This window comes from Lycorma delicatula, chromosome 6, assembly GCF_047948215.1.
Source record: "Lycorma delicatula isolate Av1 chromosome 6, ASM4794821v1, whole genome shotgun sequence".
Taxonomy (NCBI): domain Eukaryota; kingdom Metazoa; phylum Arthropoda; class Insecta; order Hemiptera; family Fulgoridae; genus Lycorma; species Lycorma delicatula.
Genome location: NC_134460.1, coordinates 28,027,539 through 28,053,539, shown reverse-complemented (window position 1 = coordinate 28,053,539; position 26,001 = coordinate 28,027,539). Strand labels below are relative to the sequence as shown.

Below are 26,001 nucleotides of genomic sequence, written 5' to 3'. Positions count from 1 at the left end.
ATCCATTCACATGGAATGTAGCTTCGTCTGTAAAAATTATATCATCTAAAAATGATTCGTTTTCACTTATTCTGTCCAACATTTTAACAGCGAAATTGTAACGTTTTACACCAACATCGGGTTTCAATTCCTGCAGTATCTGGATTTCATAAGCGTGTAATTTCAGTTTTTTATGTAAAACTTTGTGAACTGTTGATTTTGGAATACATGCTTCGACGGGGGATGGACTTCCCAGGACTTCTAATTGCCGATTGTCTAATTAGTTCAACCGTTTCGTCTTGTACACTTGGTCTGCCGGTTGATTTCTGTTTCTTAACCGATCGAGTTTCTTTGAATTGTTTGAACCAACATGTTTTGTTATTTTTGTGTGGTGGATCTCTTCTGAATTCACGTCAAAACACACGTTGAACTAAAATTCTGAATTTTAATTCAGCCATCAATAAAACACACTTTGCTTTGTCTTTATCAGAGAACATAGTAACTCACTGAACTCACCGCAACAACAATACAAGAACTGACGTTGTGGTTACAACTGCTGATAAACAAACTTTTGGGTTGGTGGCTTTCAGGGATACCAATATAACATCTAGAAATTTCCCTACAATCTTCCTATGAATTACTGAAACCGCACCATTCTTTTATGATAATCCTGTATTTATTAATCATATGTGATATTGTCAACTTATTAGGGACTGAAGAATTTGAACTTTTATCTGAAACTCGTCGTTCATAAGATTTATATGCACAATAATTCTTAATAATAAACACATTTGTCTTTGGAAAACGACATAGTTAACAAAATAGAGACAAATTTATACTGGTATAGCACTAGTGCATAAGAAGGACATTTCTACTGTTACAAGCTACTTGAGTATAGTGTTGCCAACTGACATGTAGGAGAAATAAAATTTACCTATGCATGACTTCTACCTTCTTAATCTTAGAGTTGCGCCCTTTTTGAAACACTCTTTATATACTTTAATGGAGTATTTCTTTTATTATATTTGTTTTTAAACTAATTTCATACTTTATCCATTATAAATGTTCTTATATGTTACATTCATTTATTTATAGTATTATTTAAGAAGTGCCCTAATATATAGTGTCACCATATGTTCTGTAGAATCATAGACAAGATGGTGCATTGGTTGCTAAGATTAATATACTTGAAAGGGATCTGCTTGTTGCCAAGAAGAAAGCTGCAGTTCTTCAAGAAAAATTACAGAGTGCAGAAAGTGAGGTATATCATTTTGTAATCATTGTTTGTTATGTTTTTTGTATGCTCACAGATATGCGTGTGCTTGCATGATTGTATCAACCTAAATTAGTAACACAATTTCATTATGTTTAAGACAGCTTAATAGCAGTCACAAATTCATGTTGACACAGATGTTACAACAGTTTATGAAGTCATAATTACATGATTTATAAATGTAAAAGGAAAAAATTGATAGTGTTGTTTGTTAGTTAATTTACTTACCACTAGAAGAAATTAGTATGTAAACACTGCAAGATAGATCAAGATTATACTACAAAATAATTTCAATTTAGTGAAGACAGAGTAATGCTCTAGTGGAGCAGGTAGGGACTGCTCCACCGGGTTGGTCTATGATAAACGCGCCATTGCAAATCAGTTGATTTCAAAAACAAGAGTTCTAAGGTTCAAATCCTAGTACAAGTAGTTTTACTTTTATACGGATTTGAATTCTAGATTGTGGCTACTGGTGTCCTTTGGTGGTTGGGTTTCAATTAACTACACATCTCAGGAACGGTTGACCTCAGACAGTACAAGACTACACTTCATTTACATTCATACATATCATCCTCATTCATCCTCTGAAGTAATACCTTACGGTGATTCCAGAGGCTAAACAAAAAAAAAAGAGAGGACAGAGACTGACTCAATTCATACAGCACCTGTCTGTAGACAAAAAGAATGAAAGTTATAAGTAGAGGGTAATCAATCCAGAGGCAGATTACCTCTGTGTATATGTTGCATCAATCACTTTCTGTATCATATAATGCTTTGTGTTATCTATACCAAATTTTCATAGTTTTTATTTTTGAAAATATGTTTTCCAGTTTTATAGATGATTTCCTTATTATTTATACATCTTTTATCTATTTTTCCTAAGCCATGTTTATTTTTCTCATTTTAGCTCATTATTTAGTTTCCTGTATTGTAGTTTGAATTAATAATACACTGCATTTGGGAAGTTAACTGGAATTATGGAAGTGTAATAATGATACTTTCTTAATTATGACTTTGTATTTTTTTTTCATTATTTTATAGACAGATATTACAATAACTGGAGTAGTTTATAAAAGCTGTTGAAAATGACCTCCTCTGTCACTACAACACTGTATACGTTTCAGTTTGTTTTGGAGCCTGTTTGTTTTGGAGTTTATCTTGTTGCATGCTTCAGTGATCAGCACTCAGTTCCATCACTGTATGAGAATGCTTAGGAAAAATCTTTTCCTTTAGAAATCCCCAAAGGAAATAATCACACAGATTCAAAACAGGACTGTTTGGGGGCCAGATCTGTCCACATGCAAAACGATTAGGAAATGGGTTAGAAATGACATTTGCATTAAAAGTTCCATGCAGACAGCCTAAAACAACATTAGTTATTTGGTTTGGCTCCATCCTGCATGAACTACTTGTTTTCTAATTGAAACCTTTTCGCAAGAAGCTGAGCAACAGTATCATTATGCAGCATATTTAAATAATGTTCAATGTTAAAAAAAAAAATGGCTTATTACCCCATCACTTGAGATAGTGGCCCATACCATAATTCTTGGAGCATGATGCACCTTTTCATGAAGCACATTGGATTTTCAAAAGCCCAAAAACACACATTTTGCTTATTAACAACTTCGTCTAGTTGAAAATGCCTCATCTGTAAACCAAACGTTCAACAATATGTTTTGGTTCACAGCCCATTCAGCGAATGCCATTCTTTGATGTTTGTTCTCAAGCGTTAATTTAGACAACACTGTTATTTTTTTTCGGACACAATTGCATTTTTTAAATTTGCTGTACAGACCAGCTAGAAATCCCAAGTTGTGTGGCTGCTTTTCTTGTTGATTTGGTCGAGCTGCTCAGCAGCGCTGCTCTGACAGCTTCAACATTCTATGCAACAGCAAACATGGGCAGGCCGTTTGCACTTAGCTTCAAATACTGAACTATCACTATTAAATTTTCGTTAAGTCTATATATTGTTTTAAATGAGGGCGACCACAGAGTTTGAAAATTTGCACAATACCGTGTTTGTATAAGCACCACACTTTTCGTTTCATTTAAAAAACAACACAGTCTTTATGTGCTGTGCAACAGCGAGTCTTACTTTGTCAGCCTTCTTGGAACAATACACAAACAGCGCACTCTGAAAGAGGAGAAACTAATATTCATGAACAGCTGTCACTTCTACCAACATAAAACACATTAATAATTTATTAACTTAAACAATTTTTGCCAAAACAAATGTTGGATCATTTCATGCACAACTCTATAGATTCGTCTACTTAAATATATTATTTCTGAAAAAAAACTTTTATAGGAAATAAAAAGATGTGTGTGTGTGTATAATGTTTAATTTGAATCTGTTCTGGAATCTGATTTTTGATTACAGTATTGCACAGCAAAATTACACGTACGCTAATATCATTTAAAATTTCACAATAGAAAACATAATTTCAAATAAAATGACAAATCATTAAAAAAATGTTTTAATATAACAGATGTAGAATTTTAATACTTGTTGAAGATACTTAAGAAATTAATATGGTAATTTTAACTTATCTAATTATTGTGTTCTGGTGTTTGTATTTCATATAATATTAAATTTTACTAACACAGTGGCCAAAATGTGTGTATATATATATATATATATATATATATATATATACACACACACACACACGCGCGCGCGCGCGCTTACACATAAAAGATTTGATTAAAAAAAACATGTAATTTTTATTTTTCTCAAAAAATATAAAAATTTTATTTTTCATCAATATTGATTTTATCACTTCAAACTGCTCCCCTTCAGATATAATACATTTGTGCCAGTGCTTTTTCCAATCTTCAAAACAGTTGTAGAATGCAAATGGTGCTTAGCTTCTTCGGCGATTCTGTCTTCATCTCTTCATAGTTCTTTTCATTTTGGGAAATTGGGGAGAAGTCATAGGGGAGCATGTCCAGTGAATACAGAGTGAGGGATCATAATGATGTTTTACCAAAAATTCACAAACAAGCAGTGAGCTGTGAGCAGGTTCATTATTGTGGTGGTGCAATTGCTATGAATTGTTTCGCCACAAATCCAGGCATTTTCTTTGAATTGTTTCACGCAAACAGCATACAATTTCCAGGTAATACTCTTCATTGATCATTGTTCTGGTGGCAAGAATTCATAATAGGCTATGCCATTGAAATCGAAGAACACAGGGATCACAACCTTCACATTCACTTGATGAGCTTTTATCAGTCTTGGCTCTTCAGAAAGCTTCCATTGGGACAGTTGGGTTTTAGTTTCAATGTCATACTCATACATCCATGTTTTATTATCAGTTATGACCCATTTGAGCAGTTCTGATCATTATTCACTTCATTCAGCAGCACTCCTGAGCAATGTTCATTTGGCACTGCTTTTGGTCAAAATTAAACAATTTTGGAACAAATTTTCCTCTAATATGTTTCATGCCCAAAACATCTGAAAAATTGTTTGGCATGAACCAAATGATATGTCAAGATCATCAGCAACCTCTCTGATAGCGATTCATTGATTAGCCATAATAATTTTTCTTCACTTTTTTGTTGTCATTGGTTGTTGATATGCTGGATGTCTAAGGCGCTTATCTGCAACGTCTTCACAGCCCTCTTGGAAATGTTTGTCCCACTTGTAAATGCTTACTTTTTTCGTAGAAGGATCACCAAAAGCAACATTCAAAATTTCCAATGCAGTGCTGCACTTTATACCAATCTTAAAGCAAAATTTAATAAAATTGATTTTTTTTGCACAGGTTAAAAATCGCCAACAATAAACTAAGCATCCAATTTAGTTACCATTGTAAATATATGTTAGGGACAAGTGTACCAACACAACAAAAAAATTGTGACAATTGGACTTATACAGCTTGGGAAATTTAAAAATTCTGCATATTTTTTAATTCAAATAATTCAGTAACATTTTGACCAGTGTTAATAAAATCTAATATATAAAATAATTATGTATTAAATAAAAATATAAATCATCAAAACGCAGTTATTAGATAACTTAAACTTACCATATTAATTTCCTGTAATCGGTTTTTGTAATATTCCGCACCTTCAGTTGGTATTAAATTCTATATTTATTACATTAAAATTTATTTTTTTAATGATTTTTCTTTTATATTTTCAAAATTATAATGTTTTCTATTGTCAAATTTTAAATAATACTATAAGCGTAAATGTATCATTGCTGTCCAGCACTGGAAACTGGACAATTTCATATTCAGAATTTAGAAGTAGATATTTATTCAGAAGCAGATACCATTGGCTACAAACATCCCTGCAGTAACAGTGAAGTATTGGGACCATTTAAAATGAATATTTACAACTTGTACCTTCACCCAATTTCTGATGTTTGTGAGGATGATCTGTTATCACAGATTCCTTTGCCCTGCCTAAAAATTGGCGATTTCAATGCCCATCACTATTCATGGGGCTCATCATTATCATGTTCTTCTCTAGTTAGTATAGTTGATCGACTGAGGTAGAACCTAGAGCTCTGCTAATTAAATGATGAGTCATATATGATTATGTCATCTTCATCAGATACATTTTTGTGCATTGATTTGTCCTTTTGTCCAGCATCCATACTTCCATGTCTTACCTGGTGCGTGTCTATAAACTTCTTTGGAAGTGATCACAGACCAGTTTATCTGTCAGAAATGGTGATTTATTTCAGAGTCGCCCACGCAGATGGGTGGTTGGGAAAGTGGATTAGATCAGATACAAAGATTCCTTTGACCAATACAACTGTAGTGGTAGCGTGGTCCACTAGCTAGCCATGTTTACAAATTTGTTACTTGATATTGCAAGTGAATTTATCCCTCTAACATCTGGAAAGTCAAGGCGGCCTGTTGTCCCTTGGTGAGACGAAGATTGCAGGAATTCACTAAGGGATTGTCACAGGGCTTTATGTATTTCAATTGAGATGTATACTTTCAAGTATTTACCGGGGCCTGGCTGATGACTGTGAGATGTAATCAGTTAGAGGGTCTAAAGACGACCTCCGGTAAAGCCCCTCAGTGCTTGGAACGTAGGGGGTAGTGTGGCGACCGGTAACATCACAATGTGGGCGGGTGTCTTCCCCCTACGGGGTTGGAGTGTCAAGTGGTTTGGTATTCTGATTAAAAATCATGGCTGGATTATATTGATGATCATTTTGTGGACAATTCCATCATCGGTTGTGTAGAGAAAAAGCTTGAGTCTTTTGTAGATCAGGGCAGTCTCCACTTCCAGTTAAACAATGCATCTTTGTCATCTCGCCAGTTGACATGGTGAACATTTAAAAATTCCTTTGTCAGTCTTTACATTGTCATACTCTCCTGAGTTTACGAGGAAGAAAGTATTCCATTTTTTATTGGAGACTCGCAGAATAAATTTAACGTTCCTTTTTGTTTTAATGAGCTAAGGTATGCTTTGAATAAATCCTTTGACACTTCTCTTGGAAATGATAATATCAGGCTTAGTATGTAATCTCACCTCCTGGATACTGTATTACAACATTTTTTGTCTATTTATAATAAAGTATCGTCTGGCCAGGTTTTTCAAGAATCTTGGTCAGAAGCATTGGTGATTCCCATTCTGAAATCTGGTAAAGGTAATTCGTGCCCTTCAAGTTATTGTCTGTGTCCTTAACCAGTACCCTGTGCAAGTTGATGGATGAATGGTAAATTACCGTCTATTGTGTTACCATGAGAGAAATGCCCTTATTGCCCCCTGAGCAATGCAGCTTCCATCAAGGTAGACTATCTGTCGATCATGTAGTTGTCCTGGTATCTGTTATCTGAAACGCCTTCTACCTTACCAATACCTAGTTGCTGCATTTTTTAATTTACAAAAGGCATACAACATGGCCTGGAGAACAGCGAACCTAAGTGCTCTCCAAGAAAAGGTATACAAGGGAATCTCCTTGCATTCATCAAAGGTTTCCAAAGTAGTCACTCTTTTCGAGTTTGGGTTGGATCCAACAATTTCACACTAGAAAATGGCATACCGTAGGGAAATGTTCCAAGCGTTATCTTGTTTGCCAATGTTATAATAATCTGCGTGCCGAAACCCGTTACGTATTCGTTATTTATAGATGATTTTTCGATCTCCGTTACCTGTAGAACATTAGCTACTACCAAGAGGCTGCTCCAAAACACATTAACCTGTTTAGAATCATGCTGTAAAACGACTGGATCACCTTTTTCCTGGAGAAAACAAAATGCATTAGCTTTTCTCTATTGAGGGAACATGTTGACCCTCAACTATTTTTATATGGTGAACCAGTTAAACCATGCACGCAGTTTAGATTTTTAGAATTTTGGTTTGATCAACGACTGACATTAAACACATTTAAAGGAGCTGAAGGTAAAATGTCTAGACATGCAGAGAGTTCTATCTAATACTCGGGGAGCTGATCAAGTATGCATGTTGTGCTTCTACCGAACTCTGGTCTGTTCTTGCTTGGACTATGACTGTGTGGCTTATTCATCCACATGAGTCACCATATTTAGGATGCTCGATGTAGTCCATCATTCATTCATCTGTGTTGCTACAGGTGCATTCCATTTCAGTCCTGTAGTAAGTTTCCTAGTGGACAGTGATGAGTCATCTCTTTGACTGATTGGTATAGACAAAATCAAATGATCTGCTCCTAGCAGCTTGCATTTAAGCACCACCAAATTATCCAACCCATGATGCAGTGTTCTCCAACCCACACCTTAATCAATGTCAGGAACAGCTGAGATCTACTGCCTTGCTTAACAACAGAGCTCATCGCCTTTTCTTATCTCTAAATATACAGTTATCTCCCGTTCTTACTGTTACTCAATATTATTACCCCCTTGGCAGCCTTCTCTTGTAAATTGCTGTTTACTCTTTGTCAATATCATAAAAAGTACATGAATCCAGTTATCTTATGCGAAAAATTTTCTAATATTGTAAATAGCATTAATCCCATGCTATAGTTTATACAGATGGCTCTAAAAACAATAATTCTGTTGGCAGTAGAACATCATTGTTGGCATTCCCAGCATCGTCAGTATTTTCCTTGCAGAGCTATATACTATTAATAAGGCCTTAAATATAATTAGCCCAACATTTTGATACGTACTTCTCTGTTCAGATTCCATGAGTGCTTTGTAGGTTATTAGTAACATGTACTCTAGACACCCTGTTGTCTGTGAGATTCAGTCTATTATTTCTTAAATGACACAGCAAAACACAACTGAGCTTTTGCTGGATACCAGCCATATTAGAATTTCAGGCAATGAGCACACTGATAATGCGACTGAAGAAGCTTGTTTTCAGCCTCCTTTGACTAATTACATTTTGAATGTCTTGTCTGTTTTCTGAAGAGTGGCTGAGTGAATGGAATGCTACCATCAATAATAAACTTCACCCAGTTAAGGACACTGTCATGGAGCTCTTCATGTAGGAATAACCATCTTGAGGAGGTTATTATTTGCTATTTGCAAATAGGGCACATTTTAATTCTGGTTTGATTTAAACTTAAATTGTTTAGTATAGTAATATTGTGTCCGAGTGTTGATAACGATGCTTCATTTTATACCCAGGAAAAAACTTTGTGACCATTATGGTGAATGAGGCTAATGATGTCATTTGGAAGAATTCTTCTAAATAAAATTTCAATCAGTTTGCCACTGTAAATAAAATATAGTATGAACTTGTTTTTCTGGATTTTGATATCCAGACATCTGCTTAATTCATATTGGTCCAGGTGGTTGTATGAAAGTTCCTAATTAGTTAGCGTATTAAAAAAATTTCCTTGTGAATATTGTGAACGCGCTTCAATATTAAAGGCCACGTTTTTAGTACATTCTCAGAGAGTACACTTTTATTTTCTCAGTTCCAATAATAATCCACGATTACAATATTTAATCTCCTAATTACATCTATAGCTGGACAGGATATTTATCTTAGTGGATTATGAGTAAACTTTTAAAAATTCTTCAGTGGCCTAAAAATTGTATTTTTTCAATTGTCAATATCATCAGTTGTCGTACAAGTAAGATCACTTTTGATCATGCAAATAGCATTTCATGGCATATCACCTTGCTTCAGTTCTGTTATGGATTTTATATAATTTTCCATCTAATCATCAGTTTAAAATTAAAAATAGCTAAAGTTATTGTTTTTTCATCCTTTTGCACTAACTATTATTTAAACTGTATATAGATCCAGTTTTAATGCATGCAGACAACTGGTGATGGAAATTATAAACAAACTAAAGTTAAAATCATTATATAGAATTAAAACCAGTATTATAAATACTATGTTGATACAAAAAGAAGATTTAAACAAGTGACTGACACGAAATATATCAATTGCACCAATAAATAAGAAAGTAAATTGACTCAGAGTGAGATTGCCCCACCTCACTTTGTTACTGACCATACATGTTGTAAGGCGGTAACTTTTATTCATAAACATTTGTTAAAGACTGGGTTAAAGCAGGTGAAGAAATTAAAAGCATAGACATATCGATTTATCTTTTGACAACTTCATAATTGTTATTCTTGTAAAAGATTTATTTGTTTACAACAAGACTGCTGTCCAAATTTGTAATATACCCATCTAATAAACTTCTTCAAGGTGAAGTAATGAATTTATTATATATGAATTTTGTTATCGTTATTTTTACAGATATGGTACTTTTTTTTTATTTACACCTTATTATTTTATTGTTTCATGTATAAATTCAGTGATCTTTTTTTATTATTTCATTTTATTTACAGATTTCTTTAGATAAAGAGACTTTGTCTGAGCATATTGAACGGATTAAAACGCTAACTCAACAATTAGAAGAAATAACAGTAAGAATTTTTTTTTATCGTGTATGATTTTGTAAGAAAGATATATTTTTTTTTATGGCTCTATTACTTATTTCAGATTAAGCTGTTGGCATATTTATTATCTAATTACAGTAAATGAATTCTGGTAAATTATACTACCATAAATCAGTTTGTATATTTTTTTCTTTTAATTAATCTATTTATCCATTAGGAATTAATGAATTAATATTTGTTATTACAATGTAGTGATTTTAATAGATGTTTGTTTTTCCTGAGAATAAAAATATATCAGGAGTTAATTACAAAATATTGTAATCCACACAGAATTATCTGAATAAATTTTGCATGATATCTTGCAAAACAAAATATGCTATCCAGCAAACAGCAGATTATTAAAAGTTATTCAATAATTTTAGATAAAATTGCTAAAATGTACATCCCAAAGTTTTATCCAGATATTGAAAATATCATGAAAAATATTATGAACTACTTATTATATTTATAAAACAATTATAATAATTTAGGCAGAAATCAGAGTTGAGTATTATCAGCCAAAATATTTTATTAAAATTATGGAATAAATTTCTTGTAAGAAATTTAAGTAATTACCAAGTATTTTACAATTAAGTACTTGCCATGAAAATTTTCATTAACATAATTTCTGTTATTTTATATAACTGTTAGATATAAGCTTTTAGACATAATTCAGTATTCTGTATAAATGTTGTTAGATAGCATTTGTTGCAAACTCTATTGCAGGAAATTTATTCAACAGCTTACAGAACTTTACTTTGTGACCATTGTTGTTAATAAGGCTAATGATGTCATTTTGGAAGAATTACATAAAGAGTGTAGTGGTAAGAAATTTGAAATTGAAGTGAATTATACTAATGAAAATGCCTTGTACTGGGAATTCCAAAATATTACTAAATCACATTATTGTATTATCAAATTATTCCATTTCTTATGTGTGAATCTGTATTTGTATATATTATTATTTCGTAAATTTAAAAAAGGGATTTCAGAATTTAATTCTACGTTACAATCATGCTTATAACTTCAAATAATATTGGTCAAAGCTTTCAAATTTGAAAAAAGTTAGCATTGAAAGGTCATTTTATTAAATGGCTCACACTTAAATTATTGTGTTTTACTGTTGGTAAGGAACTGAAATCTGTGAAAAGTGCAAACATGTAATTTTAATATTCAGTAGCCAATCCTCTACCTACCGGGTAGGTCTACTTGTGAACTCTTCATCGCAAATCAGCTGATTTCTTAGTCAAGAGTTCTAAGGTTCAAATCCTAGTAAAGGCAGTTACTTTTATATAGATTTGAATACTAGATCGTCGATACCAGTGTGTTTTGGTGGTTGGGTTTCAATTAACCACACATCTCAGGACCTGAAACTGTACAAGACTACATTTCATTTACATTCCTACATATTATCCCGTTCATCCACTGAAATAATTCCTTGTGATGGTTCTAGAGGCTAAACAGAAAAATAAAAAACCCAATTACCTAATAAATTCTTAATAAAATAGTTAAAGGCATTGCACTAATGTATTTCCATTATTGGAGTGTAGCTTGCAGCTATTGATTTATGCTGCAGGCATTTTAAAAAGAGTTAAATTATTCAGTTGAAAAGAAAAGTTATAATAATTTTACAACTTTTATTAAAATTGTTAAAATAGAACAACATTTTTATTTAAATTAAAAATTAACAAAGTTTCAAGTGAATGAAAGTAGACATTGAAGTGATACTTTATTTCTATTCTGTGAATAGATTGTTCTTTCTGTAGGCTTTGAGCCCAAATGTAATATGCTGTCTCCTGTCTAATAGTTTTCAATTCAAAGTTCTTAATTGAACCCAACTCCAAAGAAAATTGTTTGCAGGCATTATTCAAGTTCATTTAATTGTAACTGGATTTGAAATGGAGATCTGCAGCAACACAAAACTGTTATCAACTCAACTATCAATGATTATTGTAATTATTCATTCAAGTAATGGGTTGGGAGAATGTTTAATCTCAATATTGTAGGCCTATAAAGCTGCATAACTTACTGGATTAATTAAATTGAGTTCTCATGTAATGTATGTGAAGCTTATAATTGTTGGATGTGTATATTTCCAAGAGTAAAAAATAAAAAGACCTATTGAGCTGATTTACTTAGGCAGTTTTAATTGTGCAGTAATTATGCTAGGCATGTTTTTAAGTAAAAGATATTTCAACTTTCTTTGCCATTGATACACGCTTTAGAAACAGACAACATCTTTGTACTATTTTTATGTATACTAGTAGTAGTCACCTGTTGGCAAAAATAATACAGTATATTCATATTAGTTGTCACGTTTAACATAAATGAAATGAGTGCTAAAGTAAATGGTCTTATGAAGTATGAGGTTCAAGGATTTGTTTCTTGTCAGTGAAAAGCAAATCTAACACTGAAGTATGTGATGTTTATGGATAAATGTTATGTATGAAGATAAAATTAAAAAATGGTGTCATTTGATTTAAGAATGCAGGGCAGTTGTTAAATCAAGACAAAGTTGCTTGTCTATGATCACAAATGATTTATTGGAGAAAATGAACAAACAAAACTGTAATAAAAGATTTCACAGTTATCAAATGAATTTCCAAATATATTACATTCAGTAATTTTTAAATTTTAATGAAAAATCTAAATTACCGAAGGTTGTGCACCCAGTTGTTTACCAAAGCTGTTGCTATATGGACAAAGAAAAAATATCTTTCTGCAGCACAAAACATTTTGCAGTAAATGAAGGAAGTGAACTACATAATCGCTTTGTGAGTAGAGGTGAAACTTTAAATCATACACTAAGCATCTCATACTTGAACTGCTACAAAGCAGTAATTGATATGTGATGGCACTCGTCACCTCCAAGGGCCAAAAAGTTTAAGCAAGAATGTTAATAAAAAGCTTATGGTTACTGTTTTTTGGGACAATTGAGGGATATTGCTTATTGTATTTCTTGATCATTGAATTTACTGCAAATACTGATACATATTGTGAAACTCGTAAAACAGTTTTTTATGCTATGAAGAAAAATGTCATGGGTAAATTGACCAGTGGAATTTTCTTTCTCTATGACAACACTTAACCAGTGTTGTCATAGAGAAAGAAAATTCCACTGGTCAATGGTCGACTTCAACACAAATGGTTCAAGAATTGAAGTGATTTCACCAGTCAATTTTTTAACTATCCGCTGTACTGTAACTATCCTCGCACTAGCAATTATTGTCTTTTTCTCTGTTTAAAACAATGGCTTGCATCATAGAGGCTTGAAAATGATGAAGAATTGAAAGATGAAGCAATTATTAATTGATTAAAATCATTGATGAAGAAATTTTTTGAAGATTAGATAATAAAACTAAGAAACTTGTTACACTGAATAGAGACTATGTGGAAAAATAACACATTTGTGCAAGTTTATTAAGTGTAATAAAGTTTTTTCCATTTTATTTATTTATTTTTATCAAAACAACTCTTTCTTTAAAATCATCCCTTATTTAATTCTGGAAAAACGTATACTGTATATACATACTCATACTATATACATTTAAATTTGTGTACAGTGCAACAAAAAGCTTTTGACATAGCAGCGCAAAGATGAACAAGAAGATTCATGCTTGACATCTATCAGTTTATTGGACCTTTCATTAAAATTATACCGTATTGTGTACTAGTCTTGACCCCACTACTACTATACTATATTATGCAATTTTGGGACTAATTATAATTTAATTAATATGCAAATATTTATATTTTTCTGTGCTTAGTATTTCATCACATTCCTGGTCAGATCTGTAGAGGTTTTTCCACATTAACTATTTGTATTATGAATTTAAAAGAAACTGTTTTTTTTTTTTAATGTATTTTTTTCAGCTAAGTAAGGCAGATTTAGAAGAACAGTATGCTGTTGTTTTGAAAGAATGTGAAGCAGCTACAGAATCAGGTTTTGAAATGCATTGTTTACTGACAGAAGCGTTATCAACACAAGATGGTTCTAAAGTTCTAGTAAAAACTGTTGAAAATTTAACTGAAAAATTAGACCGGCAAGGTGGTGAAATTAAAGAACTTAATCAGTTAATCAGTAAAAAATCTGAAGAGGTAAGTACAATGTTTGATCGTGTGCATGTGTGTGTTTTATATGTTTCAATTTTACTGTTTTGTAACTATTAATGTACTGTTTTCATTAAAAACATGGGATATTAATACAGTGTAATTGCCTTATATCTGCTAGTAGTGTATTCAAGTTGTACTTTGATCCTGATAAAGCTGGGAATTGTCAAGAACCATATATCGCCATATGTAGGTCAAAACTGAATGGACTGATTATGCATAGCCCATTAACAAACTGTCATTACATGTTATCACATGGCATTCTTAATTTTCTAAACAACTTTTACCTTTTGAAAGGTGCTCTTTACTTTATTGTTCATTTTTGTTTGTTATAAAATCACAATTTAAGTTGAAGTTCATGTAGTGATTTAGTAAACAAAGGTTTTGTCTTTTTGTAGTAATTTTTTTGCTGTTAATTAAAACTAATCTATTTATTGAATATGAAAGCTGCTTACTAAACATTCATCGTGATAGAAATTAATATGATTGTACATATTTTTAAAGTTGAATTTTTCAAAATGGTGATGTTGGTGAATGGTGATTGCATGGATTGGTTCAAGTCATTTGCAGTTTCATAACTTGAATTCATTGATTATTGTGAATCACTTGTTTAACAGCTTTAATATTATTATCATAATCGGTTAAATAGAAAGTCTACTATTTTTTTTTTTTTTTGTTTATCACAGAAAGAAATTTTACTTTTTAATTGATCTACCAATCTGTAAACATGCTTCCATTCAAGACCTCCCTCCATATTGTTACTGCTTTCTATGAATAATCTGCGGTTTCATCTATTTTGAATTGAGGAAACAGATTACTGCTCGTATTTCTTCCTTGATCTAATTGGACTAATGAGCACTCATTTTAGATTAATATTTAAACACACCGCAAGCATCTGATAATGAAACAATACTTCCAATGAACAAATAATAAAAGGTTATGATTTATAGTAAAACAATAAGTGTTGCAAGTGTAATTGAAAAGGGAAATAAAAGTAGTCTTACTTTTTTTTTGGCTTTCCAAATGCACCTGCAAGCAATTTCCAAAAAAATATTGAAAAACTGTTATTTCTTAAATATTCTCAGTTTCGGAATTTTCTTAAAATTTTTTCATAAAATGATTTCATTTTTATAAGGGTTTTCTGGAATATTTTACTTTAATAAAAAAAAATTAAAGTTGTTTTCAATTTGACAGGTGTGTTTTTTATATATGACAGAAGTGTTATTTTTCACCAAATTGACTGATTTCAATTAATTTTAAGATTTATTTCTTTTAAATATTTTAAAATAGGCATATTTTCCGATTTACTCATTACACTATACAATAGACTCTTTTTGTAATATGTTTTAACCATCTGGATTACATTTTGATCCATTGGCAGAATGATAGTCGTAACATTTGGCAGAAGAAATACACAAATAAACCCATCTTTACTTTCTACGTCTTCCCCATCTGGGTGCCTCATACAGTTGTCTAAAAGTAACAATGATTTTTCTGGTAACTGTCTTTGTTTAAATAATTTTTTTAGTGATGACACGAACTGCTCATTAAACCATTAAAAAAATATTTCCTTTGACTCCAAACTCATCTTTGATTTTTGTATTTTACAGGAAGTTTTACTTTTTCAAGAGCCCTATGATTTTTGAACTTGCCTATAACAAGCAGTTCAAGTTTATCAGTTCCACTTATATTTGAACAAGGCAAAAATGTAATATTGTTTTTCAGTATTTTGCCATCTAGAGTGCTCTTTTCAGCAAAGTGGGCATTTTTTTTTTTTTTTTTTTTTTTTTTTTTTTTGGTAGCAGCCTTCAAAATAATCCACTCTCATCGGCATTATAAACCTGCTCAGGACCAAGACCCATTTCTTGGACTGCCTTTATAAATTTTTTTATTAATTGGCTCAACGACAGTAAAATTACATGGAAGTTTCTCAAGTGTGGTGGTTAGTAAACAGATTCTATAGCACTTCTTGAATTTGTTGAACCACCTGTTACTAGCACAGAAATCTTCTTTCTTCACCATTTCTTTACAGAAAAGCTTAGCTTTTTCTTTGATGATTTTGCCAAAAAGAGAGTATGGTTGAAACATTCCTGGATAAACCAAGCATAAAGTGCATCTTCCATTAACGGGAATGTGCCAGATTTTAATATTTTCAGATCACTTTTACCACTGACATTATCTTTTACAAATACTTCTATTTTTACCCTATATTTTTGCAAGTAATAAATCGTTGCACATCCAATTCCATACAGTAAGCAACATCAATTTTTTCACCTTTGTCAATTCTTTTAAGAATTTTTCCTTTTTGAAATAAAGTTAGCATGATGTGCTTATGTTTTTGTGGTTTCAACATCTTCAAAACTAAAACCAATGATGTTCGAATACTGTTAAAGATACGAAATACTTTAAGATAAGGAAAACTAGACATATTAAAACAAATATAACTTCTAAATATGGCACACAATCATGTGATTCTGAGATGTATACTAAGATACTGTAAGAATTTTACTACAGGGTTTGTAGAGCTGAGTACTGTACAAGTCGCCAGCCAGCCGTGCCATGCACTCAACTAGAGACATAGCTAATGAAGTTGTCAGTGACAATCAGAAGTTCTGTAATGTAATTTATTAGAATATTCCACATAACCATGGCGTACTCACTTTAAACATCATATTCACCCCCTCAGCCATGGCGTCTCTCTGTTTTATCAGATGTGGCAGTGTGCATAAAAATTAGAAGTAAAAAGAAAAAAAAATAGTGGCATTACAAGAATTGTCTCAGCTATTAGACAAAAACTGTCAGATACTGGAGATGTCAGACTAAAGAATGTCAGATTAACAAGAGCCGACTGTATTGTTTATTAAAGTTTCATAATTTTTGGTGATTTTAAGATAAACCACTTCTTGTGATTAAGTTAAAAAAAGATATTAATAATATATTATTATAATAAGTAACTCTAAAAGACCCAACATTCTGAGATTTCACAGCTGAATTTCTTAAAAATGGTTCATGCAGTTTATGATTTTGATCAAATTTTAGTGCATTTCATAATGTAGAGTAGCTTATTTTGCACATACTTTTAACTTTAAAACTAATTTAAATGAGATTATTAATAAAAATTTATTTACTTTTAAATGATAAATTTCAAAATTGATTTTTCAGAAGTAGATTCATACAATCTTTTAATATGTTAAATGTGGAATTTTTACAAATACTTAGGTAATAAAGAGAATTTTGTAACATCGTTGAAAAAATATTTTTTTTTTAGTTTAAAGTGCTTTACATTGTCAGCTGTGATTTTTGAAATAGTAAATGGAGTGACTTCAGATAGATGCAATGTAAGTTTTTATCACAATCAATATAAAAAAATTGCAAATATAAAATACACAACACAGATACATATCGATTCTATGTAGAGTACCAAAGGGAATGTCAGATCATCTGAAACTTTTTTCCCAGGAAAGTTCCATCTTTGGTGATTCCAGAATTATTAAGCATTACATCTAGATTGTAATATTGCCTGTGTAAACAAGGGCACTTATATGCTTGTAAATTATTGCATTAATCAGTGGATTGTTGTCATTATAAACAAATAAGTTTCATTTCTGCTAATAATTTTATAACAATTTCAGTATTTTTTTTTCTTTCTTTTATCATAAATTCACTGTTTTTTTTAAAATAAATGAATATATTATTTTAACTTATCCATTAACCTTTCTGTATGAGTAATTTTCTTTTTAATATAAATTTTGAAGTTTTAATTGTTAATTTATTTTTTCTAGATTGTTAAACTTCAAGAAACCGTTAAAGTTTTAAAAGAAAAATTAACCACTGTCAGTCGAGAAAAAGAAGAACAAGTACTTCAGTTAAGTGATAAAAACAGAGAGTTGTCTACTCAGCTAGAGAATGTAAGTTAGATTGTAATTTTAGAAATTTATTTCTTGAAAAAATTATATTTTACTGCATTAATTGAGTTATTCAGGTTTTCTACTTACTATTAGTCATTAAACTCAATATTGGGAATTTACTGTTTCGCATTTTTTATTAACTAATCATATTATTAGTGAAAACAATCTCTTGACTATTTAGATATCAGGCATCTGTAATAAGTTTAGGAGTTAATCTATATGGATTGACACATTTCTTTATGGAGGACTTAAGCAGTAATTATCTCATAAAACCCAAAAGATTTAAAAGAAATTCCTATTGTTTTCATGGTGCAATCTGAAACATTCATAACCATTTATTGCATAGTAGTAAAAAGTGCATAACTGCTTGGTTGTTTAGCAACTAAAAGAAGACCAGAAAAAAAACCCACTTAAGGATTTTTCTTATGTAAGGGACATCTCTCATTCATCCTTCTCTACTTTAATGAATGTGAAAGCTTAGAGTAAATAATTGCGTATATTATAATGTTATGCCATTTAAAAAATGAGAATGTATACTAATTATTGGCTGGATGATGTGTTGCAATACTCATACAACACAAAAATGCAAACAGAAATATAAATAAAAATAATAATATTCTGATTCTGCCAACTGGACTTCAAAATAAAAAAGCCAAATAATTCAGTACCTTAATAAAAATAGTAAACTAAAAGGAATACAACCTTTCTAAACAAGGAATACAATTGAATGACCCATATGCCTGTAGACAGATGATTTCACAATCTAACAACAAAGTATTTGCATGTTCATCCCTAAAATGCATTTATTTGAATAAGATATGTTGATTCTGTGGCTCTATGGTAAGGGCATTTATGTTCCAATATTTTTATGGAAAAAGTCCAATCCATGTAGTGGAAGCATCTGCCACCTTCTGCTGTCAAAATTCAAGTTGTAAACCATTTTATATACTGTCATTATTATCCAGCCGTGGGATAATTTGGACAATATTCTACAATGTCTGTTCAAAAAATAGCCGACCAATTTTAATTACGCGCTAATGGAGATATTTAGTGATGTGCGGTTGGCAGCATTGTGTTCCGCACAACCTTCTCTGTAACCACAGTTTTTTAGATTGTTGATATCTCATTTTGTTTTCATGTTATTATTATGTGAGTGCAATTTGTTAAAGTGTTAGTAGCGATTTTTGTAATGTATGATTTTCTGGAGCAATGATACAATGTAAAAATTTGCATGAAACTGGGGTAAACTTTCACAGTTTGTTTTAACTTTTGTAACAAGATTACAGAGAAGATGCTCTGGGTCATACGCAATGTTACAAATGACTTTACAATTTAAAAGTGGTCATCAGTCAACTGAAGATGACCCTCAACCAGAGAGACCTTCGACTTCAATTGATGACACCCACATTCAGAAAATCAACAATCTAGTTCATGCAAATTGCTGATTGACTGTTAGAGTACTTGCAGAAGAGGTTAGCATCTCAATTGGATCATGCCATGATATTTTGGCTGAAAAATTGAACATGCATCAAGTTGCAGCAAAGTTTGATGACCAAACAGCAGAAAAAACATAGAGTGGACGTTTTTCAGCAATTTCTTGAACAAGCCAGTGACAGTGGAACATTAAAGCAAAGGCTCATAGTGGGAGACAAAAGCTGGGTTTATGGCTACAATATTGAGACAGAAGTTCATTCATCACAATGGATTGGCGAAGGATCTCCACACCCCAAGAAAGCATATCAGTCTCAATCCAGTGTCAAAGTGATGCTCTCTGTTTTTTCAATCTTAATGTAATTCTTGTCTCAAAATGAAACTGAATTGTGTATACTATCAAGGCGTTTTACAACAGTTACGTGAAAAAATTTGCAAAAAGAGGCAAGCATTGCGGCAAGACAACCATGGTTCCTTCACCACGACAATGCGCCTGCACACTCAGCTTTGGCAATTCGTCAGTTTTGTGCTAAAAATCAGATGACTGTCCTCCCTCAGCCTCCCCACTCGCTATACCTGGCTCCTTCCATTTTTTTCTTATTTCCAAAATTAAAATCAGTGATGGCTAAAGGCCATTTCAGATGAAGCTATCCAGGACTGCTGAAAGTGGAAACTCTGCTGGAAAAAGTACGTGAATACGGAAGGGGACAAGGACTAATAATCTGTAAAATGGATAATAAAGGATTAAAATTTAACTGAAGGGTTAAATTTTAATCCTTGTATAGGAGTAACTAATGTTACTGCCAATCATGTTAATAAAAAAGCTAAAGATAAATTTTCAATACAGAATTTTTTATTGATATATATCAATAAAAAATATACTGTTCTTGTATGATAAGCTTTACCTAATGAAACTCAAAAACAAAAAAAATTTGTCATAAAATATCACATTTTAAATGTTGACTGATATTTCAATTGTAGTTAATATATACATTAGTCGGTTTCAATAAAAATTCCATGAATGGTAGTTTTTTTTTGTAAGAGGAGGAAAAAGAGCTTTCCCAGCCACCATCTGCTTGCTGTGAACGATAGTGTTGGGCTCTCGCCAACTAAAAAACTCCCCTTTCTTTACATAGGCACTGGACCTGGCTGTGAGGCATGAACATGGTTCCTATGCTGTTGTTGTGGGCATCTAGCATCCAGTTGGCCTCTGAGCAGAAGGATCTGGTGTTCCCGCAGGCCATTGGCAGGCAGTGACTCAAGGAAGCCCACACTGCCCATCCATGAGGACTGACCTTCCCCCACTACTCATCAGCCAGCCTCCCCCTGATGATCACCGTGATCATACCCTCAGTCAAATCCCAGTTCCTTTGGATTCGAGCATCTGGCCTGTAATAATATCAGTATGCAAGGATTTCTTACACTGAAGGACTGCATGCTCCACATCATCAAACTGATTGTACATGTAGCGATCAGTCCCTGCTCACACAAACCTCTTCAGATATGCTCTGAAACATCCATGGCCGGTCAGAAACTGGGTCAGTTTGTATCGAACCTCCTAAATTTCCTCTCGAATGATGGCCGTATTTGCCGGATTAACCACCTAGTCCAAGCTCCACCTCTGGGGAACTCCACCCATCTCTGTTGCCACCTCTCCATCAGTTTGGTGTAGGTCTCTTTTCTTTCCAGCCCCTCTCATCTCTATGTGTTGTCTCGCAATTAGATCTATTGGTAGAATCGCTGCAACCACCAGCACTGTGGTGTCCGTTGGCACTGTTCTTTATCCGCAAAGATCCGCAGTGCCAGCCTCCTCTGGACACAGCCCAGCTTGGCCCACACACGTTTTACCATCAACCCGTGCAACAGACTGGCACCGCATAGAGGATGACATAGTCCAAAACGTGCGCATCAAGTTTTCTTCTGAAATAATGTGGGCCACTGATGTTGACAAGAATGCTGGACTGTGCCTTCACCACTCAATTCGTGTTGGAGGCAGTTTCCTGTATATAGGACCTGAAAGACCTTCTCTGGTCGAGCCAAACTCCCAAATATTTGACTGTAGGAGAGCGGGAAACCTCCCTATCATCAATGACAAAGGAAATTTCCTGATTTTCCTCCTACCTGCCATTACCACAGCTTGGGTATTTTCCATCACCATCTCCAGATCTCTATCCACCATCCATAACCTGACCATAGCAAGAGACCCCTCGGTAGCCAACATGACTTCATCTTCGTTCTTCACAATCACTAATGCAAGGTTGTCTGCAAATACTATCAGGGTTATGTTCATCAAGAAATCCAGACCCAGACCCCCATCGTAAAAAATATTCCATAATAGAGGTCCCAAGATGGATCCCTGTGGCACTCCTGATATCTTAATTCAGTGCTTCCCATCCTAACAAACACCTGTCACCTCCCTGTCCGAGAGATAGTCCTGCACTACCCTCCTTAGATAGGAATGAAACTTCCTTCTCCTGAGCTCATTTGTCACCAACCATGATAGCCTACTGAATGCATTTCGCACATCAACTAGTACTACCACATGGATTAGCCTCCTGTGGTGACTTGCATTCTGTTTTATCTGCTATGGCCATTAATTTGTGGATAGCGTTTACAATTGAGAGTCCAGCTCCTGACTAGGGCTTAATCCTGCCTCACCAGTAGATCCCCCTGCAACCTCCCAACCAACATGTACTCAAAAAGCTTTGTCGCATTATTGAGCAATCATATCGGTGTATGTTCAGAGGGATTGTCATGTGGCTTCCCTTGTTTCTTTTATAACACCATTCTTGCAGTCTTCCACTCCTTAGGTAGCTGTTCCTGCAAAAGGATGGTGTTAAACGCCTGCAGTATCTCTCCCCATGTTACTTCACTGCGGCTCTTGACTAGCTCCGTGAGACACCATCAGACCCCGGGCTCTTACCAGGTATACTCTACCTACTACTCGCTGAAGTTAGCTCCTTCACCGTGAAAAGGAGATATCAGTAGCTGCAATTTCTTACCTTATACTGGTGGACCATTGGAGAAAAGCTACTCTATGGCTCGTCTAAATATTTCAGGACCCATGATAGGCAATTTTCTACCATACTTCTTACAGACAATTTTATAGGCTGTGTCCCAGACATCATCGTCTAATTCTTCGCACAACCTCGTCAAACTATTTCCCTTAGACTCCCTAATTGTTAACTGTAAAGCCTTTCTAGCCTCAAGATGAGCCAAGTGCAACAGGTCCCTCTTATCCCCATCCTGGATGCATCTCTGGTATCTTCGTCTCACTGAAATACAGTTTGCTCTCGGTAAGCTAATATCTTGTGTCTCAACAGTAAACCATCCTTCTACTACTATGGCGAGTAGCCACCACTTCCTCCTCAAAGACTCCTCTTATTGTTATTGTCAGTGACACCAGTGTGACAAGACCCTCGTTCTTTATTCTATCTAAAAACTCTTCTTTAAATTTGTTATTCTCTGAAGTTAGATTTGGACGTGGTGTATAACAAGGGTATCTTGCCACCCTTCTCTCACAACAGTTAAAATTGCTGTGTGATCACTGAGTTTTATGTCTTCAATGACCCTTCATTCAGCGATCCTAATGCAGCATGCAGCATCAATTCCTGGACAAACATCACATCTATGAGGAACTAACTCCCCTGCAAAACATAGGTATATCTCCATCGTTTAATTTGGTAAACCCAAAACTCCTCATGACTTCGACCAGACCTTTCCTGTTGATTGTCGAACTTCCGAATAGGGTATGCGTTGCATTAAAGTCGCTTGCCAAAATATCTAATGTCTTCAAGGAAGACCTCATACTCGAAATTGGACAAGAAATAGCAGCTGACTATAATCAAGTCTGGCAACTTGACCCAGACATACCCACCTTCAGCTCCAGTCCTCCTAACAGGGTTGTGGGAACTTGTTGTAAGATGGCTACATCCTGCCTCCTGTCCACATAGCATCCATCCAGCTGCCAGGTCCTAGCTGGCTTCGACACCAATACATAGTTTACCTCACGTTCCAAGACAACAGCTATCTTATCCTGGACCGTCAGGCTTCTGATAGAATTTATCTGAAAAGTCTTCATACCTTAGCGAAGGCCCTGCAGTTCCTCTCTCCAAAGGAATGCTCCTCGATCTTGCACATAGGACAGAAAGTCTCCTAGCTGCAGTCCTTCCTTAGGTGTCCCTCCTTGTCACAATTAAAACATAATTTGGTTCGGTCAGGACCTTTGCAGTTCACCGTATGATGACCAGGTGCCCAACACCTGAAGCAACACTCCTCAGCTCTTAACATGACTGCAGGTCACTCATCCTATCCTGATCTGATCTGCCTTCACCAACTTGTTCCCAAGTTTTAAATTAAGCCAAAGTTCAGGGATTATCAAGAATCATTTAAATTTTGACATGAATATAATGTTTAAAAATGTTATTTTTCATTTACATTACGAGGTGTGGTTATTAAATAATTAGACTACTGCTGTAAAATATTTAATTTTAAATTTATATATATTTAGTTATTATCCACTTCAATATACACCCCTCTATCCGTATAATGCCCATGCAAATTTTCCATTGTTCGAAACAGTGCTGGAAGTCTTCTGTTGTGAGCTCTTTCATGACATGTGCCGTTTTTTCTTTCACAGCTTCAACGATCTGAAATCTTGTTCCTTTTAATGCAGATTTGACCTTGGGAAACATAAAACAATCATCATCACTTTGAATTTTGATTTGTTATATTTGACATTCGAGCTTTTTTGGCTCTCAGTGAAGTTAGGGGCCTTCCAATGCATAGATTGATGCTTAGTTTCTGGATCATAAGTGAAAAACCGAGATTCATCTCAATTTATCACTCTTCTCAAGAAGTTTTGGTCATTTTCAGTTGCATTCAAAGTGTCAGAACAAACATTTTCACAAGCTTCTTTTTGTTTGATTATGAGAATTTTAGGTACCATTTTTGCGCACACTTTTTGCATGTTAAAACTGTTATATAAAATTTGCCTCACGCATTCTTTCTCAATTCCTACAGTTTCAGCAATCACATGAATAGTTAACTGACAGTCAGATCAGATCAGATTACCAATTTTTTCAATTTTTTTATCTGTTTTTGACATGGAAGGGCAACCTGAGCAAACATCATCTTTAACGTCTTCTCAGCCATTTTGGAAATGCTTAAAACTACTCAAAACCCTGTGCACATGATAAACATTCATTGCCATATACATGTTTTAATAAAAGATATGTTTTGGTAGCAGTTTCTCCAAGTTTCATATGAAATTTCACGACAATTCTTTGCTCTAATAAAACACCAATCATTTTCGGCAGAAAAAAAAATAGATGTTATCCAAACAAAGGCAATGGCCAGATTAATATGTCTACAGAAACTGTAGTGGCAACAATCAAAAGAGAAGGCTTCACACTACACATTGGTCATTCGAATTTGGCGCATGCTCAGTTCTTCTGTAGCAGCATTAGTCTTGTTGTTTAATAGCCATACCTCATGTATCAATTACTGTCATAGGATACTTTTTTATTTAGGTTTCAACAAAATCACATCCTGTTTTATATAAAGCATCTATAATTAAATTTTTTACTCTGTATTTACATTTAAATTATTTTCCTATTGAAAAGTTTTTTGTGTGTAATTTTTATTTTTAAATATAAATGAAAAAAACATTGATTACATATTCCTTAAACACATTTTTAATTTTCTGTATAGCTAATGGAACAAAAATCAGTGATCGAATCAAAGCTTTCGAACGAAGTAAGCAGACTGCGCTTGATTGTTGAAGATACTCAGACAAAGCTAGCTAATTGTGAAGGAGAAGTTGATGCTTTAAGAGATGCCATTGCTAAACTAAATAAGCATGAGAAGGTAATTTGTTTTTACTTATTCATATTTGTATGTGTGCTGCTTATTCATATTTGTAATAAAAAGTTATATATTAAAATGTTTGGTAATGTTAATAAAAGCCTTTTATAATTATGCAGAGATGATTTCCGTAACTTTTAGTGTTTACATTTGTATGTCTAGTAGGCAAATAATTTATAATGCAGAGCATTTCAAAAGTAAGGATCAGTTGCTAATAAAAAAGTGTTAGCAATGATGAAGCATGCAAATGCGTTAGCTTAAAATGCATATTAGCTAGCTATCAGCCATACAGTCAACAGTCTGTAGTTTGCCTTACCATTAGCAATGACTAATAATGGCTGCAACAGAGTACAGACCTGCTAGTTTTGAAATTTGAGTGTGATTTGAATGCTTCCAAAATTCATTGTGAATTTTGCAAAATTTACTGGCCTACAGTAAGGAGAGAAAGAATGTAAGGTAGTGGTGTCATATATGTATAATGAAGGCAATACAAATGTTTATGATGAAGAGAAGAGTGGAAGGTTTATTGTTCAAAAAGATGACCAGCTGAACAGAAAACTTAAAAAACTGACACTTTACATTT

General features: G+C 33.4%; 1 protein-coding gene across 1 annotated transcript in view; it reads left to right on the top strand.

The window, feature by feature from the left end:
* Positions 1–26,001, top strand: part of Tango1 (transport and golgi organization 1) — a 95,648-nt gene that overhangs the window by 36,345 nt on the left and 33,302 nt on the right. The window contains exons 6-10 of the mRNA XM_075369506.1: positions 1,124–1,240; positions 10,015–10,092; positions 13,978–14,202; positions 17,997–18,122; positions 25,266–25,421. Coding sequence (XP_075225621.1) covers positions 1,124–1,240; positions 10,015–10,092; positions 13,978–14,202; positions 17,997–18,122; positions 25,266–25,421 — 702 coding nt within the window. The remainder of the gene's footprint in view (positions 1–1,123; positions 1,241–10,014; positions 10,093–13,977; positions 14,203–17,996; positions 18,123–25,265; positions 25,422–26,001) is intronic.